The sequence below is a fragment of the Poecilia mexicana genome, unplaced genomic scaffold (genome assembly GCF_051168715.1).
Source record: "Poecilia mexicana isolate PSO_F unplaced genomic scaffold, ASM5116871v1 scaffold_2, whole genome shotgun sequence".
Classification (NCBI taxonomy): domain Eukaryota; kingdom Metazoa; phylum Chordata; class Actinopteri; order Cyprinodontiformes; family Poeciliidae; genus Poecilia; species Poecilia mexicana.
Window position 1 is genome coordinate 25,757,577 of NW_028263371.1, and position 12,031 is coordinate 25,769,607.

Below are 12,031 nucleotides of genomic sequence, written 5' to 3' on the forward strand. Positions count from 1 at the left end.
GTGAGGCCTGGATGGTTTACCTGCTCCAGGAAGAGGGAGTCGTGTTCCCGATTTAACTTTTCCCGGGTTTCCCCCAAGGTCACATCCAGTACATGTCCACCGTCATCAAGGACGACAGGAAGCAGTTCAGGAAGAAATATGGAGTCCAGTTTCTGCTGGACACCATGCGGCTGTATTACGGGTACGTTGCAGAAGTTTAGACATTTCCGTTTCGGTCTGGAAAAGCTGATTGTCATCTGCGCCGCGCTTCAGGAAGAACGCCAACAAGGAGAACGACTTGAGTGACGACGACGTTCGAACCATCAGAGCGTCTCTCTGTGGCCTCGTCAAGTATTACATCAGCAAGGGCATGTCGCAGGAAGAGATGCACAGCATTCTGGGATACATTGCTGCCATAGGAGATGAAGACCAGGTGAATTTATTCAGATAGTCTTAAACTGAAACTCATTCAGATACTGTACCTCATTACTAGGCCTGTCACGATTACAAAATTTGCTCATTGATGAATTATTGCAATAAAAAAACCATTTTGAAGTAATATAATGGAATAATAATAATGCAAGTTCAATCTCCCAAAGACCAAATAACTTTCTAAAGAATAAATAACCCAAGAATTGGAAATTTGAAACATCCAAAACAACCAAAAACCATAAACTTAATTTATTATAACATCTCTGTAAACACAATTGCCCTTCAAAAATATTAATTAGGCTCAGACAGGTTAAAAAACAAGAAAAACCACCAATAGGAATTTGTTTTCACAGCTTTATTGCGACAGGTTTGGTCATTCCTAGTTTGATTGTGTTACTTGCAGCTGTGCGGTCTTCTGGAGATGCTGCTCAGCCTCCTGCAGAGCAGCCCGGCCAAAGACCAGCTCTTCCTGCTCCTCTTTGAGCCCGCAGCAGCAGATTCCTGCTACACGCTTCTGCTCAACAACAAGCACTCAGACCGGCTGAGGGAGCTCGTCTTCAAGGTGAGTAGACTCCATCCAGGAAGGAGGGAGATACTTTTAAGAGACGCTATGAGTTTGTCGTGTCGTCTTTGCAGCTGTTTGAGCGGATGCTGCGCTGCGACCGGGTTTATGAGAGGAACAAGCAGCGGCTGCGCCTGAGGGAGGCCGGCTACACGGGGCTGTCGCTCGTCTTCTCTGAGCTCCACATCACTCCCACCCTGATCCGCTGCCTCCTCAACCAGATCCTCCATACAGGTCAGCGTCCACTTTTACTTCGGTTTATGTAAAGATGGTCAATCAACATGTTTATTCAAATTAAATTAACTCAAATGTTCAACTCTGCAGATCAAGTTGTGAACTACAAGGACCTGATGGCTCTGGTGCAGCTCACACACCGGGCCGGACCAAGCGTGCGCCTGATTGTCTGCAAGAGGGTAAGAAATGCAGCTAACGCAGTTTTTTAATAACATTGTGATGAATATGCACCGCTTTGAAATCTGATTTTTGAGATTTACATGATGTTATGATTTTATTTTCACATTAAAAACATTCTTGAAGTGTTACCTTAATTCTTTTATACATGTTTGAGAAATTATTTAATCTCTATTGCAACCATTCAACTGTGCAAAGCACCTGTGTTCCCCGCCCACTCAGCTCCTTCAGACTAGCCAGCAGCAATTAGCAGACACCTGGTGGAGCTACTGAGCTCATTAGAGGAGCTACTTCTCAGTTTAAGAGTGGTTATGCTTAAAGTTTAACCCCTTACCTCCTGTCTTCAGGTGTACCAGCTGCTTCAGTCCCAACAGGACGCTGCCCATCAGATCTCCAAGCAGCAGTGTTGGCAGGACACTCTCATGCGCCTGTACTTGCGAGGCGAGGGGTCCCTCACCTTGCGTAGCTCCGATACAGCCAGCACCTGCAGTTTGGACTTAAACCGTAACGGCAGCAGCAGCAATAACCGCCTGGAGCTGCCGCTGGAAAGGAGGCCGCGAACAGGCAGCAACGGCCGCCTGGACCGCCTGGAGGACGACCGGCTCAGCGTGGGAGACGCCCGCTCCGTGGACAGCCTGGACAACGGAGATGTCATCTCACTGCTGGACACGCCGTCTTCCTCTGCCTCCACCGAACCGCAGCTACCGGTCAAGCCGTGGGTGCTGGGTAAATCGGGGGGCTTGACGTTGGATCTGTCGCACCTTCAGGCCTTTGAGGGCGCAGAGATCGGCAACCAAACGCCGGGGAGCATGCCCAGTACGCCGTCGCCCCTGGAAACGACAAAGCCTCTCCCTGGGAGCTCCGGGGATAAAGATCCAACATCTTCCTTTACTGAAGATGGATTCCTCTTTAGTGACAATATCTCACTGGGGGAATCCTTCAACAACGTTGAGGTGAGATCAGACATTCATTTTTTAAGCTTTACAGATTTATTTTTATTTTCGTTTTGATCTCAATCCATCCAAGTCAATCCTAGCGGTTAGTCCAGTAGAAAGCCTGCAGGATCCTTTCCATATTCCTTGGTGTAACTGCACCATAACGGAGCTTCATTTAATGATGCAGTGAGGAAATGTCTGTCTCTTGTCGCCCTCTAGAGGGCGGAGGAGGAGCTGTGCAGCATGCTGCTGGAGATCGTCCTGTGTGTGATGTGGCGAGGAGTCGAGGGCTCGGACGACTCGGCGTGGCTGGAGCGGGGCCAGGTCTTCTCGGCTCTCACCAAACTGGGGACTGCCAATGAGCTGCTGCTTCCTGTCGACCAGATCAAGCTCAGGTCAGCGTCCGGTCCAGGGAATCATACCAAGTATTTATTTGTAGGATAACCTCATTAACTGTTGCTTCATTGTTTTCTAGTCTGTTGGAGCGCATGTTGGAGTGGGCGGTGACTGACAACCGGGAAGCCTCGGCTGCTTCGCTGCCGCAGCACACTGAGAACGCGGTTCGCCTGCTTCACATCGTGCAGGACTTCCTCCAGGCGGAGGGCTTGGTCAACCCGGCGCTGTGGACCGATAAAGTCCTAGAAGAAGCTGTGACACTAATGGACTGCCTCATGGTGTGGTACTCTGCTGGGACCCAGTGGTTCCAGCTCTCACAAGTTGGACTGAGACTCCTACTGGGCTTCATGGCTCAGGAAGACACAGAGGTGAATTTTTCTTCATATTTAGAAACTTAAATCCAATGTAGCTACGGGTGGTTGAGAGAAGGGGTAGAAAATACAATCATAAATGTTTATAACTTTTCTCAGAAAGTAAATCAGCTTTAATGCAACTTTTAAAACAACTTCACTTTAAAAGTGTCATTATTTACACGTCACCCTTTCAAATCAATTCTCTTCAAATCTTTTGCTCATGTCAACGTGTGACATGTTTATTTTAAACTTCAAATGAATTAAATAGAATAAATAATGGTCTCAATCTTTCTCAGGTGTGTGCATTGGCCTCGGCCAAACTGAACGGCATCCTGCAAACTAAAGAAGTGACGAGTCAGGACGAAGCCTGCTACCTGCTGGGGAAGCTGGAGGCAATCCTGCGGCGAACCGTCCAGGAGCAAACCGAGGAGACCTACTCCTTCCTGGTTCCTGTTCTGCGGACGCTCCTCTCCAAAGTCCACCGCCTCCTCTACATGGAGCTGCACCTGCCTCAGCTGCCCGACACCAACGGCAGCCCGTCTTTCTTCGAGGACTTCAAGCTGTACTGCAACTCGCCCGAGTGGCGCGTCTACCTCGACAAATACGTACGAAGCTCGGATTCTCTGCTGCTAAGGAATTCATTTCTCATGATTCGTGATGCAAAAATAAACATGATCTTTTGTTTTTGCCTACTGCAGATCATCCCGTACATGAAGCAGTATGAAATTGAGATGTTCAGTCAGGGGCATGAGACCATGGCTCTGTTCTGGAAGGAGTGCTATGAGGCCTTCATGGTCAGCTTGCACAAGAGGGAAAGGGAGAGAGGAGAGAGCAAGATCCGCTTCCAGGTGAGCTGACCGTTCTGACGACACGATGAAAACCAAGCGAGAAACTCACCGATGTCCTGTCTGCCCTTAGGAACAATTTGTGGAGCCGTTCTCGCGCCGCAGCCGGCAAGAAAACCTGCGCTACAACAACATGCTGAAGCAGCAACACAGCCAAAACAACGCCACCCTCAGGCAGTGGAAGGCAGCACGGCGGGGCTTGGTGTGTGAACGGGGCCCATGGGCTGACAGGTACATTAGCCCTGATTTTCCTCCTTTCATTTTCTAAAAAGTCAAAAAGCTGAAAGTCTTCTGCATGAATGAACTGGAATCTGGAGAAGCTTTTTCAAATCCACACATCGTCATGTTTATGCGATTGCGAAGCTTCTAGCGATTCCTCATTTCTGAACCGTTTCCAACAGATTACAAGACGAGACGCACTGGAGAGTGTCCAGCGCTGAGAACTTCTCCAGAATGAGGCTGAAGCTGGTTCGCAATTACAACTTTGACCCTCACAGAGAGGCCAGCGCTCTGAGAGACAATCTGGGTAAGACAAGCGTGTCCTCGTTATTGTGACGTTGCCTGAGTCAGTCCAGTCAGGTTTTATCCCATCTTCTCTCTCCGACGCCCTCAGGCGTCCATCAGCAGCGTGTGAATCCAGAGTCTCTGCTGCTGGAAGCTGTGAAGCAAGTTAAAGTCAGCGACTTGGAGGACGACATCTTGGATCTGCCGGAGGACGACCCTGCTGCCGCTAGCAACCAGTCAGATAAATAACCAAACACCTTTATGAATAATAGAAATTGAGGTTCAATGTTGATGTGTCTGTTTTGTTCTGCTGCATCCTGTAGGGCGGAAGCAGAGGAGGCGGGTCAGAAGGAGAAAATGGTGTTGTTGGAGGACTGTGAGCTGGTGACGGTGGTGGACGTCGTCCCAGGCCGCCTGGAGCTCACCACTCAGCACATCTACTTCTATGACAGCAGCCAGGAGAAGGAGGAGGGTGAGGAGAAGACTTAACCTGTGGAAACACTAAGTTAACTTCTTGATTTAATCATCTGTTTCTTTACAGGAGTGGGCCACGACTTTAAATGGCCGCTTTCACAGATCCGGGAGGTTCACCTCCGACGATACAACCTGCGTCGCTCGGCTCTTGAAATCTTCCTCATTGACCAAACCAATTATTTCCTGAACTTTAAAAAAGAGGTAATTCAATTCAGTAGCAATGTATAAGTCCTTCTTTATCTTTTTAAACTAGAAAAATAATTGAAGTTGTTAAATATTTTATTTTATTTATTTTTTTTTACAGGCAAGGAACAAAGTGTACAGCCGCATGCTGCTGCTGCGATCGCTCAGCCTTTATGGGACCCGATCACCTCAGGAGCTCCTGAAGGCCTCTGGACTCACACAGGTGAAAACACCTGATTTCACTTCAGTGCTGCAATATAAACATATATTATAGGATTAGATGCATTCAAATTCAGTTTCACGCTGCAAAATAACTTGATGATACCATCAGGCTGTCTGCATATCCCTAAAAACCCTTAAAATGTGTTAAAGTAAGTTTAATACGTTAATCAGATATTAAATTTTATCTTGACAGATCAAATCTTGTATATTTTATGTATCTTTTTCCTCAGGAATTTTCTGTCAGGCAAAAGTTTGAGTCACACTCAGACCTTTTCATTTTGTTCTGTGACTCAAGTCGGTTAATGCGACCACAAACTGGCTGCTAGCATACCCCTGCTAGCTATCTAGCTAGCTTTTTTGCCCCTATCCAAATTTATTTGACAGTTGGCTGGACACATTTTTTACATTTCTGTCATGGTACAGGTCTTAAATTTAATTCAAAAGGGTCTTAAAAAATCTTAAATTTGAGTTGATGAAACCTTCAAAAACTTTGTACAATATCAGTTGGTTAAAAATGCCTGACCTACCCTAATGTTTATAGGTTCAATTTAAAAAAAAAAAAAATCTGTTCATGATATATTTGTGCAGCTTTACCAATAATGTCTAATTCTGTTAGAATCACATGAAACACTTTGCACGATTAATTTTCTGTTTGTAAGTGCACATTTTTCATCTTGTTTCAGAAATGGGTGAACCGAGAGATTTCCAACTTCGACTACTTAATGCAGCTCAACACTATTGCAGGCAGAACGTACAACGACCTCTCGCAGTACCCAGTGGTAGGTTCAGAACTCGGTTTCTCATGTTGAAACCGTTGATGTACGAGTTTCTGAAGGGACGTTGTGTGTTTGTCCAGTTTCCCTGGATCCTAACCGACTACAGCTCAGAGGAGCTGGACCTCTCAGACCCGCGGGTGTTCAGGGATCTATCGAAGCCGGTGGCGGTACAGAACGAACGCAATGCTAAAGCAGTCAGAGAGAAGTACTCATCATTTTCCTCCTGAGGTATCCTCCTTAAAACCTTTGAACCCAGCTCCATGAAGGTCAACCTCTCATTGTGTACCTTTAGGTATGAAAGTTTTGAGGACCCAACAGGCACCATAGACAGTTTCCATTACGGTACCCACTACTCTAACGCTGCCGGAGTGATGCACTACATGATCCGAGTGGAGCCCTTCACCTCGCTGCACATCCAGCTGCAGAGTGGACGGTGAGGATGGTTGATTTCTCCATCATCCTCTCTCTCCCTTTATTTCTTGCTAGAGGTTTAGCTCACACATGTTGACTCGTCTCAGGTTTGACTGCGCCGACCGCCAGTTCCACTCCATCCCAGCGACGTGGCAAACCCTCATGGACAACCCTAACGATGTCAAGGAGCTCATCCCAGAGTTCTTCTACTTCCCTGAATTTCTGGAGAACCAAAATGGTGAGTTGGTGAGTTTTTTTTTAACATCTCTTCTTTATGTTCCTTATTAACCCTCCGTATTTTTATCTGATCAGATTTCGATCTAGGCCGCCTGCAGATCTCTAAGGAGAGGGTACACAACGTTGTTCTCCCTAAATGGGCCAAATCCCCTGAGGACTTCATCTACAAGCACCGCAAAGCTCTGGTGAGGCCCAGTTGGACTCCTGCTGGTGTGGTGTAACTGCAAACAGCAGCTCATGTGTGTTTACATTATCAGGAGTCAGAGTACGTCTCAGCCCACCTCCACGAGTGGATCGATCTGATCTTTGGTTTCAAACAGAGGGGCCCAGCAGCTGTGGAGGCCCTCAACGTCTTTTACTACTGCACCTACGAAGGTAACACACTGCAGCTCCTCTAGTAATGGACATAACGTCGCCTGTCAGTCATTCTACGGGGTTTGTCAGCAACTGACCAATCGCCAGTCGCTATTTGTTCCTAAGCACACGCCCCTTATTTGGAGGAACTGAACCTCCGACAACATTGCCGGGTTTGTCAATCCCAACGAAATCATGGTCCAAAACTATCAGTGAGGAACAGAGTGTTTAGAGGGTGGAATGCAATTTATTACATTACCAAAACCAAACGGAGACTGAAATAATGCCAGAAACGGAAAATGGCCTATAGCCGACCTCATGTATGAAACTGTGATCGACGGCAACTACCACATGTTCGTCTGCATGAAGGTAACTGGTAGTAAACATCCTGTTTTTTGTCATAATGGCACTTATCGATAGTTACATCAAAGATTGATAGGTGAATGTAGTTATGCTTGGTTTTATGTTTGTAAATTCCAATGTTACATGTGCTGCAGTAACTGCAGTATTTACACCTTTTTCCTGATGACTGATTTTCACGAGCCAGAATAATTTAATCTGACTTACTAATCATCAGACACAACTTTCACTCTCAAATCCAATGAGACTTTTTGACCTTCATCATTCTTCCTCTGACAGTGAAAGGAAGAATGGCTTTAATGTTGACTTCTCAGTGGTTTCCCACAAATAACCTTACAGATCTGATGTAGGACTCCTTTGCCACAGTGTCCACTGGTGAGGCAGAAATAACTCAGAAAATGTCTCGGGTAACGCATTGAGTTCCACTATGAACAACACTGTTTGTCGGAGGTTTGCTCTGCTTCCTCATGGGGGCGGATTCTTACTTTTCCTGGAAAATCTTGCATTTTATTTAGGTGTTTGCCAATTCATCCGTCCGTTTGTCATCAGCTGCATTTATTTTAAGCCTGCTGTGTTTGCAGGAGCTGTGGACTTGGACGCAATCACAGATGACAAGGAGCGAAAAGCTGTTGAAGGCATGATCAGCAACTTTGGTCAGACCCCCTGCCAGTTACTTAAGGTGAAGACCCGTCTCTGATGCACAATATCTTGAAAATATTTAAAGTAAAGGGAGCTTGACATAATGCTTTGGCCTTAGGAGCCCCATCCGGTTCGCCTGTCTCAGGAGGAAGTGGAGAAGAGGAAGTCTCAGCAGGACTCGAGTCCTCTCAACATGTTCGAACACCTCAGCGACCTCAAGTCCTTCTTTGTTGAGGTATTTCCAATCCCTTCATGTAATCAAGATGGTTCCATCGTGTTCTTATGTGTGAACGTTCCACCCACACGCTGCAGGGCATCAGTGACAACGTGCCGCTGGTTAAAGCCGTCGTGCCAAAGAATCAGTCCCATTCGTTCATCACCCAGGGAAGCCCTGACACAATGGTGAGCCCAGACACTTCAAAAAGTCACATAAAATACACCAAATGTGGAAAAGTTCATGAAGTCTGAATGTTTTTCTTTTCTTTCTGGTGCCTTCAGGTGACTGTGAGCCAGAACTGCCTGCTGGGGACCCATGGGTGGCTGCCTTACAATAAGAACATCTCCAACTATTTCACCTTCATTAAGGACCCGACAGTGTCCAACACCAAGTGAGAATGCTGCACCGATTGCACATACAGCTGTGATTTGGATTTTAGCTGCTAACTGAGGGACTCTATTACAGATTACACCTTTGTTTCTTTCTTTTTGTCTTGTGCTGCTTTAACTGATTATTTGTTTCTGACCAAAAATTTTGGATCATATGTTCTTGACTCGGATCCAAACAAACTTGGATTATATAAGAACTGTTAAAAACATAATGAATGGTTCCTATGAAAATTCAAATAGAAATCATGGTAAGTTGCCATGTTTTTTCATGTTTTTTTGTTTTTAATCTTCCTGTAGAACCCAGCGCTTCCTGTCAGGACCGTTTGCCCCCGGCGTTGACCTCACAGCAGGCCTGTTTGTCGTCTCCCACGATGGGAAGCTGCTCTTCAGTGGCGGACACTGGGACAACAGCATTAGAGTCACCTCGCTGGTCAAGGGCAAGACAGTGGGACAGCACATCCGACACATGGGTAACGAAAATGCCTAAAATGATCAGCATTTGTTTATTTTCTTTGAATTTCCACTTCAACGTTTGGTTTTATTGTGTTTACCCTTCAGATGTTGTGACCTGCTTATCAACAGACCACTGTGGCATCCACCTGATCTCTGGCTCCAGAGACACAACCTGCATGGTGTGGCAGGTTCTGCAGCAGGTTGGGTCTTTAACGAAACACAAAAATAAACAAGCAACATGTGTTTCATGTGATAAAGTGGGTGTGTTGTGTTTGTTCAAGGGTGGAGCTCCTGTGGGTCTATCATCCAAACCCATCCAGGTTCTGTACGGACACACGGATGAGGTGGTGAGCGTGGCCATCAGCACCGAGCTGGATATGGCCGTTTCTGGATCCAGAGTAAGTTTTTTGATGCTGCCATCTAGTGGTGTGAATAGATCCCAATTCAATATCTAACCGATTCCAGCATGACAAAGCTAGGTTTAATTATTTTAAGGCTAAAAGTTTAAAAACCAGAAGTACGATAATAATTGGCAGTCTGGAAAAAGTCCACATTTTTAACAATGTTTAGTTTTGCAGTGGAATATGAGCAAAACCTCAGGGTTTCCCCCAGTGTATTATAAGCCTGGCGGGTCACCAGGCTTTACTTGTGCCCCCACCAAGCTAAGCATTGATATTTATTTAAGTCTTTTTTTAAATGTTTGTGTTTTTAAGACTTTATAGTTGGTGTCCAGGTATTAATCTTCCAATCTTTCAATAACACATAATTATCAAGTGTTATTTTCAAATTTCCTGCCAACTTTAAACATTTTTTAACTCAAAAACACGACGGGCCGCTGGATGAACGACTGCCCCAGCGCCAAACACCGGGCTTATCAAGTTTTCTGGGGAAAACTGTTAAATTTCTAGGTTTTTAAGTGAAATAAGGATTTGATCCCCTAACACAGTATTATCATGTTTCTTGTCATGTTTTCCTCCCACATATTTACAGAAACTCTAAATTATTTGGGATTCCCAACTTCTATAGATATTTCTTATATCTGTAGAAGCATGATACTTCCACCTTACCCCAGGTCACCTCAGTTCCTCTTCCTGCAGGACGGTACGGTGATCATCCACACCGTGCGTCGAGGTCAGTACATGCGCTGCCTGCGGCCACCGTGCGACAGCTCCCTGCCACTGTCCATCCTCCACCTGGCCGTGTCCTGGGAGGGTCACCTGCTGGTCCACACCTGCCTGGAGGGCAAAGCCACACTCAAAGTAAATCCATGTTTATACATGTATAAAGCAGAGCTTTAGAGCTGCATGAATCTGAGCGACGATGTGTTTTTGCTGCTTTTCACCAGGATAAAAACACGCTACATCTTTACTCCGTGAACGGGAAGCACCTCTGCAGTGAGCGGCTGAAGGAGCAGGTGACGGACATGTGTGTTTCAGGGGAGTATGTGATCATCGGGAGTGAGCAGGGATACCTGTCCATCCGGGATCTCTACAGGTAAGCAACACAGCTGCTTGATTCTGGTCAGACCTCTGTCTCTGACTACTATTTCAAGTATTAAAACTCCTCCACGTTACAACCGCAAACTTTATTTTGTTTGAATTTAAGTGGCAAATTAGGTCATAAATGCAAAGGGAGAATGATGCATGATGATTTATTGTGGCATTTCCAGGTTTGTAATAGTTCTGGGTTTTTCATTATGGTTTTAGTTTTATTTGTTGTGACTATTTGTCTAATTTAATTAGTTTTTATTAGTATTAATTAAATATTCTTTAGTTTCAGTTTAGTTTTTATTAGTTATACTAAAGGCTGGACAATAAATCAATAACTATTTATTGCCATAGATATCAATAGTAATAGATATACAGCTAGTAGAATATTCAATATATAGAATATTCACTGAACCTAAAAGAATTCTGGGAGATGTAGGCAGAGGAAGGGCTTTAGCTGCTCAATCTCTCACGGTTAGCTTAGCAAGGTTGGTGGCTTCAACTCACTTGCTCTTTGGTTACCTAGCAACTCACTCATTCTGTGGTTACCTAGCAACTCACTCATTCAGTGGTTTCCTAGCAACTCACTCATTCTGTGGTTACCTAGCAACTCACTCATTCTGTGGTTACCTAGCAACTCACTCATTCTGTGGTTAAATAGCAACTCACTCATTCTGCAGTTACCTAGCAACTCACTCATTCTGTGGTTTCCTAGCAACTCACTCATTCTGTGGTTACCTAGCAACTCACTCATTCTGTGGTTACCTAGCAACTCACTCATTCTGTGGTTACCTAGCAACAGCCTGTTGAGGAATTGGTGCAGCAGTAGTTTAAGGTTTCGCCTCATAACTGCTTAAAATTAAAGAAACAGCAGCATGGAGTCAATAGTGTATTTTAGTTATTTAAAACAAAAGCCTAATCAATAATTATTGATATTGAGTGATATGAAATGCTTGTATTCTGCTTATATAGTAGTAGTTTTAGTTTTTCATACTTAAGTCAATTTTTAGGTGTAGATTATATCTCTAATTTCATCAAGTTTTAATTAGTATTATAAACGCACAATATTGTTCTGGTTAGTTATAGTTTTCCTCATTAATTAACATTGTTATTTACGTAAATTAATGAAAATGTTTTCTCAGTTTCAGTCATTTGGTTGGTTTTAAACTTGGCCGTTTCTCCCTCGCAGCCTGTCTCTCTGCTCGGAGCCCATGGCCATGCGGCTTCCCGTCCGCAGCGTCTCCGTCACCAAGGAGCAGAGTCACGTCCTGGTGGGCCTAGACGACGGCAAGCTGATCATCGTAGGCGTGGGCAAGCCGGCGGAGGTAAAGAACTCTCTGAGGAACTACATCGCTCAGAGCCTGGAGGGCTCGCCGCTCATGGCCTCCCCGCTGCTGGCGCCGCTCCGAGCT

The 12,031-nt window shown here is 45.2% G+C and overlaps 1 protein-coding gene across 2 annotated transcripts in view; it reads left to right on the forward strand.

Moving 5' to 3' along the window:
• The window catches only part of nbeal1 (neurobeachin-like 1), a 36,938-nt gene that overhangs the window by 21,994 nt on the left and 2,913 nt on the right, over positions 1-12,031 (forward strand). For both annotated transcript variants that reach the window (XM_015003093.2, XM_015003096.2), the window contains 32 exons: positions 79-181; positions 253-412; positions 815-973; positions 1,048-1,207; positions 1,298-1,386; positions 1,732-2,337; positions 2,539-2,714; positions 2,795-3,083; positions 3,365-3,673; positions 3,767-3,916; positions 3,987-4,144; positions 4,315-4,439; positions 4,527-4,653; positions 4,741-4,889; positions 4,959-5,092; positions 5,196-5,297; positions 5,980-6,075; positions 6,153-6,277; positions 6,365-6,505; positions 6,591-6,721; positions 6,796-6,905; positions 6,978-7,095; positions 8,016-8,113; positions 8,192-8,308; positions 8,386-8,475; positions 8,572-8,681; positions 8,977-9,149; positions 9,238-9,332; positions 9,414-9,530; positions 10,230-10,391; positions 10,478-10,626; positions 11,809-11,944. In XM_015003093.2, coding sequence (XP_014858579.2) covers positions 79-181; positions 253-412; positions 815-973; positions 1,048-1,207; positions 1,298-1,386; positions 1,732-2,337; positions 2,539-2,714; positions 2,795-3,083; positions 3,365-3,673; positions 3,767-3,916; positions 3,987-4,144; positions 4,315-4,439; positions 4,527-4,653; positions 4,741-4,889; positions 4,959-5,092; positions 5,196-5,297; positions 5,980-6,075; positions 6,153-6,277; positions 6,365-6,505; positions 6,591-6,721; positions 6,796-6,905; positions 6,978-7,095; positions 8,016-8,113; positions 8,192-8,308; positions 8,386-8,475; positions 8,572-8,681; positions 8,977-9,149; positions 9,238-9,332; positions 9,414-9,530; positions 10,230-10,391; positions 10,478-10,626; positions 11,809-11,944 — 4,964 coding nt within the window. The remainder of the gene's footprint in view (positions 1-78; positions 182-252; positions 413-814; positions 974-1,047; positions 1,208-1,297; positions 1,387-1,731; positions 2,338-2,538; positions 2,715-2,794; positions 3,084-3,364; positions 3,674-3,766; positions 3,917-3,986; positions 4,145-4,314; positions 4,440-4,526; positions 4,654-4,740; positions 4,890-4,958; positions 5,093-5,195; positions 5,298-5,979; positions 6,076-6,152; positions 6,278-6,364; positions 6,506-6,590; positions 6,722-6,795; positions 6,906-6,977; positions 7,096-8,015; positions 8,114-8,191; positions 8,309-8,385; positions 8,476-8,571; positions 8,682-8,976; positions 9,150-9,237; positions 9,333-9,413; positions 9,531-10,229; positions 10,392-10,477; positions 10,627-11,808; positions 11,945-12,031) is intronic.